Source organism: Zeus faber, assembly GCF_960531495.2.
Source record: "Zeus faber genome assembly, chromosome: 19".
Taxonomy (NCBI): Eukaryota; Metazoa; Chordata; class Actinopteri; order Zeiformes; family Zeidae; genus Zeus; species Zeus faber.
In genome coordinates this window covers 20,772,678-20,778,677 of record NC_137206.1, presented here as the reverse complement: position 1 = coordinate 20,778,677, position 6,000 = coordinate 20,772,678, and the positions used below count along the sequence as shown (strand labels likewise).

The 6,000-nt window shown below is 42.6% G+C and overlaps 1 protein-coding gene across 1 annotated transcript in view; it reads right to left on the bottom strand.

The window, feature by feature from the left end:
- The window catches only part of scn5lab (sodium channel, voltage gated, type V-like, alpha b), a gene marked incomplete at its 5' end in the record, with an annotated part of 113,784 nt that overhangs the window by 65,605 nt on the left and 42,179 nt on the right, over positions 1-6,000 (bottom strand). Inside the window, 2 exons of the mRNA XM_080020666.1 lie at positions 2,821-3,059; positions 3,740-3,860. Of these exons, the coding sequence (XP_079876792.1) occupies positions 2,821-3,059; positions 3,740-3,860 (360 nt within the window). The remainder of the gene's footprint in view (positions 1-2,820; positions 3,060-3,739; positions 3,861-6,000) is intronic.

Below are 6,000 nucleotides of genomic sequence, written 5' to 3'. Positions count from 1 at the left end.
ATGTAAACATCTTTAGGGATTAAGTGTCTCATCCCGCAAAGTCCTTACAGAGTGCGGTCTGCAATCCACTCCCAATGACAGGACTTAAGAGTGGATCTAAGTAAAGAATTGATTTAAATAGAATTGGATAACTTGAGGATTGATTACACAGCGGAAAAAGCACGGCTGTACAGGGGCAAGAGGGGGTTAGACAAGAAAGGATGTCCATACGATTGTTGACGCTGTTAAAAGAAAAGCGGTGAAAATGGGTGCGTGGGTGGGTGGGGCGTTTGGGCGAGGCGTTTTCAAGGTTTTATCTAAAAAGTGTGCGTACACGAGTGAACCAAAAGCAAAAGCACCAAAGCATTAGCGCAACGTGACCGCCACACATTACAACTCTGCAAATATTTGACCCTGCACATCTCCTGAGCATTAAGCAGCCTCCTGGTGTCCTACTCATCCACAACAAATACATTAGAATCACATTGTAATATCAACACCTCTCTGACTTAAAGCCCACTTGAAAATCCCTACATGTTTGGGGCCGACATCCAATGAATAGTCAAAAGGGTTACAAGATTGTTTCTATGAGTTCCTTTCCATTGGATTGTCACAGTGCTAATGCATTTTAAAAGTTTTAAAGAAAAACACAATTTTATTCGGCGTCAAGAACTTTTCAAAATACCAGAAAATGTGTTTTCTTTTATTTTTTTACGTACAGTATCTATGCCAAGGATTCGGTGGACAACTTGAAGTACCTTCGCGGACCACGACCAGTTAAGATCAAGTAAGAACACTTTATTCTCCCCTGTGAGGAAATTCATAGAAGTTACAATTGTACCATCACTTTACTCGAACTTCATTTAAGATTTTTGATCTAAAATAGCATGAGAACATGCTTCCCAAAATCACTCTTGGATACTGCCTTTCCCATGGCAGGGGTGGTCTGTTGAAACTGAAATTCCTTTCTTTCTACACTGTGTTATCGCAAACACCATGCTCCTCCCAAGATAGTGGCCCTTCCAGCTTGATTGCACCCAGATATTAAAAAAAAAACCTCAACCATTCCCACTCTGTACTGGAACTACAACGCTGACGGACAAGGCCGGAGGCGCGGTAACAGGTCGGTTCTCTGAGAGTGGGCGGTGATTTATTTGGAACTGAAAGGACACGTTCAGGTTCAGGCTTCAAGGGGACACGTTTCACCTGACCCGGGGCCCGTCACCGCTCAGGGACACTTCACCTGCTTCTATTTGTAGGCTTGGATTCCCATCTCAGTGTTCCCTCACCGTGTCAAACTGAACATGTGGACAGGTGTGTGTGTGTGTGTGTGTGTGTGTGTGTGTGTGTGTGTGTGTGTGTGTGTTGTGTGTGTGTGTGTGTGTGTGTGTGTGTGTGTGTGTGTGTGTGTGTGTGTGTGTGTGTTTGTTTGTATCAGTATCGTAACAGGCGTCATGTGATATAGTATGCATTTATGTGTGTATTCATGTATGTGAATATGCATCAATGTAGATGCCTACTTATTCTCGTGAGGATGTACAGTATACTGTATGCGTGTGTGTATGTGTGTATGTGTGTATGTGTGTGTGTGTGGTTGTGTGTGTGTGGGCGGGTGAGATCAACATGCAGCCAGCAGCTCTTTCACACCTCCAGTGGACCAATTAGCATATTGCATCAACCTTTCACTTCCTGTTGGATCTCCACACACCTGCAGGAGTCGCACCCCGAGCTAAAGCCGTCCTCTACACTTTATCTTACGCTGGGCTGTCAGCTCTGATAGCAGCCACCCTGAAACATACATTTACCTGCTCAGACACACAGCTGCAGTTTTAGGAGCAAGGACCAAGAATTTATGTAAACACGAAGGAACCGAAAGAAAATAATACAACCAATAAGAGTGTTTCAACTGATGGTGACCTGATTGTGTGTTGTTTTAAACATACTGCATGTGAAACGCTATCTAACTTATGTTATCATAAGATAAGATATCATTTTATAGATTTTTTTATTGATTATTGAAAGGAATTCAGGGGTTACAGCAACAGAGGTTGATTAAACCATATTATCATTATGTTAACAAGTTTGTAAGTCACGGTTCTGAAGCACAGCACGCTTCCACTAGGAATCAGAGTTTAGTAACCATGTGGCCGTCCCTAATGCCCGCTACTGGGTGGCAGGGACCGAGCCCTGGTCTAATGGGAACACCCCCTGAATTTTGTCCTGCGGTGCAGCCGATTGGAACTCCAATGCTGTTTCTAAAATATACATACAGTACATGCAGTATACACATGCAGTATCTAATGTGCGCCACAGCACTGTTGGCTACGGACACCTGGATGCTTGTCTCCGCCATGCTATATACACCCGGGTGTAAATAGCCACATTGGCTATTCCACCCCGGGTTCAAATAGCATTGTTGGCGGCTGACACCTGGGTGGTAATAGCATCTGGCTTATAATAATAATAATTGTATTATTATTATAAATAATATATATTTTAATGAGCACCTTATTAATTTTTTATAAAATAGCTTCACATGCATATGGACGCATATTATATATAATAATAATTATTATTATAATAATGATTATAATTATAAGTATTATTATAATAATTTAAATAATAATAAATCTTGCATGTTGCATTATGACTTTTAAAAAAATATGTTTATTACTGCTGCCAATTAATTCGATGGGATCGATCTATGTATAATTTTTATTATTATTTATATCTCTCCCAGTCTATCACTTGCCAATCTCTCTTCCTTTGCCTCCAACGCTCCTTTCTCAGTCTCTCTCTGTGTCATCTCCTGAATATCAGCTCCGCGTCTGCGCTCCTTACCAGGTTTCCGATGCTCAGCATGCCGTTGAACTCGTCCGTCATGGGGTAGTGCTCCATGGCCATGAAGAGCGTGTTGAGCACGATGCAGACGGTGATGGCCAGGTCTAGGAAGGGGTCCATCACCATGATCTTCACCAGCTGCTTGATGCGAAGCCACAGAGGGCTGCACTCCCACACCAGGTAGCGGTGGGCAAAGATGTACCAGCACGGGTGGCACTTCTTGTGGGCCTCCTCTAGCTCTGTATGAGGAGAAACAATAGGAAGAAAATATGTTTGGAAATGTATCTTTCAGTTCTCGAGTCTAACTTTTGCGAGGACCAAAATAGATTGTTTGATTGATTACATTACAGTTGAGGTGTGTGTGTGTGTGTGTGTGTGTGTGTGTGTGTGTGTGAGTGAGCGAAAGAGGCATGAGGGCACTGAGGGCAACGCCTGACACAGACTATCTAGTTTCAGTGTCAAAGAAAAGGGGTGACACAATGATGACACACACAAACACACCAACACACACACACACACACACACACACAATCCAAATTGTGTCTTGTCACACCATCAAAAAGTGGGAGAAAAAAGACAAAATGGAAAGAAAGAAAGAAAGAAAGAAAGAAAGAAAGAAAGAATTCAGTTTCCTGAATTTGGATTTGAATTTCCTTGCCTCCTCCCTTTACGAGAATGACATGACGACTACAAAGTGAAATCCGAATCTGTATTAGAGATTAAAGTCCTATCAGATGTGACAGACAAATAAAAAAAATAATTTTATTTTCTTAGGCACATAGAAGTTTGTTGGATGTGTCTATTTGAATAAATGTGTTGTAATATGTGTAAAACAATGGATCAGTAATCGTCAGTAAAAACCAACTGGTGTGACCCCAATCCTGCAGATATTGATTCCGATGCAGTGCGTTTGTTTTACCTTCCATGGCGTCTGTGAGGTAGCTGGCGGCGCTGAGCGCTCGGTCCCTCCTGAGGGAGTCCTGGATGGAGGCTGGGCGGGGCAACAGCATGGTGCTGAGCTCCGTAGTGGACGTAGGCACCTGGAGAGAGAGAGAGAGAGAGAGCGAGAGAGAGAGAGAGAGAGAGAGAGAGGATTTGAATTTTGAAGGTATTTATTACGACTAATCAGAATGTGAACAAATAAAAAAAATAATATATATCCAAAAAGAGAAACAAATTTAAAAAGTGAACGCTCACTCCCATAACTCCGCAATCAAGTCACAATCATGTTTTTGTTTTTCCCCTGTAACGTATCCTCCAAGCGTCTTTCAAAGTCGTCAGATGGCTGTACTGTTCAAACTACACAACTTTCTGTCTTGTGATCTGGAATCTTGAAGTTGTTGTGGGTTCACACTACATGACTGATTGGCGACAGGGGCATCACACATTTCCAGATCTTCCACCAGGAGCAACCCCAGTCTGTTGGGTCTCCAAACTAAGTTTTGTCACAAAAACACATGCGAGAAATGACACCGGAAATGACACGATACCATGCGTGGGACAGGATTTTATTTATTTTTTTATTATTATTATACACACAAATGCAGACACAGACAAATGCAGTCTAGCTTATGCTATGACTGGTTTGACCAGCGTATAGTATGTGTGTGTGTGTGTGTGTGTGTGTGTGTATGTCTGCATGTGTGTGTGTGTGCACCAGATGAGCAGAAAAAAAAACCTCTCTGAACCCTCCAAAGTGGCGCAGATGTGGTTTTTGGTCTCCGCTGGACTGGCTACGGAGTGATTACACAACACTTCCCGCTTTCTGTTTCCCAGCGCGACGTGGCGAACCGGCCTGCAGAGGCTGAAGCCCACAGTAACACCTACACACTGCCTGTCTGCCCAGGGAAACCACCAGGGAGGGGAGAACAAACACACACACACGCTATCTAGGCATGTGCTACTTTAGCATCGGTTGCTCCTGTTGAGTTGCCATGGCACCATTTCCGAGGCAACTAAGCGTCTGCAACCCCCACACCCACCTCCCTTCCTTCCAGACACACACACACACACACACACACACACACACACACACACACACACACACACACACACCTGTTTTTTTTTGCCCTCCCACTCGTTTCCGTGTCAGTCTCTCCATCTCTCTCTATCCCTTCTCTCTCTCTCTCTCTCTCTTCTTGAGTTAAAGTGCAGGTCAGAAGCAGGTAGAGCCGTCCAGGCGTCTGCGAAACGCCTCAGGACTCAGACTGTCTGAGGGGAAAGCCCTTTCTCATAACCCGCTTCATGTGGGAAGACGCAGAGAAATAATAAATATAATTACATTCCATATCAATGCGAGTGGGATTTTTCTTTTGTCGAGAGATAAAACTCCTTCCCCGTGCTGCAAAATAAAAGTCCCTCAAGGCAGAACACTGCCTGGCTTTTCACTGCGATGCTGTTTTGCGGAACTTCTTCTTGAGGTCTGAAGGGAAAACTACCGTGCATATATTACAGGAATTCCCACCATACCTGGACTGGAGCAAAGCCTCAACAACAGGCCAAGTGACTTTGAAGTGAATTTTTCCTTTTCAAAAAAAGTTTTTTGTAATCAGTCATTTGTGATGCCGGAAATTTAATTTGATCATAAATGTAATTATTTAATAATAGCAAAAACTTAAATTTGCCAACCTGTACATTATAAATGAACATGAATAAGTATCTGAAATATAATAAAATGGAATTTAAGTAATTTCAAACAATGGACTTTTAAGCGTGACTCTTAAATTCTCCATAAAGAAATGTAATGTAGTTGGAAGCATAATGCATTCACTTGAGAAAACAAAAATTGCCCTTTTTTTCAAAACAGAGCAGAACCACCAAACAGATCCTGCGAGAAGCTTTCATTGAATGCTTTCATTTCAATGTCCCGACTGTTTAGTTGAATCCAGTTGTTATCTTGGTGTGGGTTTGAAACACTGGGAGACACTGGTGTCTTTAAGTTATAGAGATGGTGTTTTAATTTGTGGACTTTGCACGTGCACGTCAGGTTGTTCGGACAGAAACCCTCATTCTGATGTGCGCCATAGAACTGAACCTGGAGAAACACGGCAATGTCCAGCAGATCAGAGTGGTCTCACAATCCTGCTCTGTTTGGTGGTTCTGTTCTGAACCACAGACAATCGTCCTTTGTTTTTTTTTCATTAAAAATTTTCATTAATTCATAAAAACAGAGCATCATTT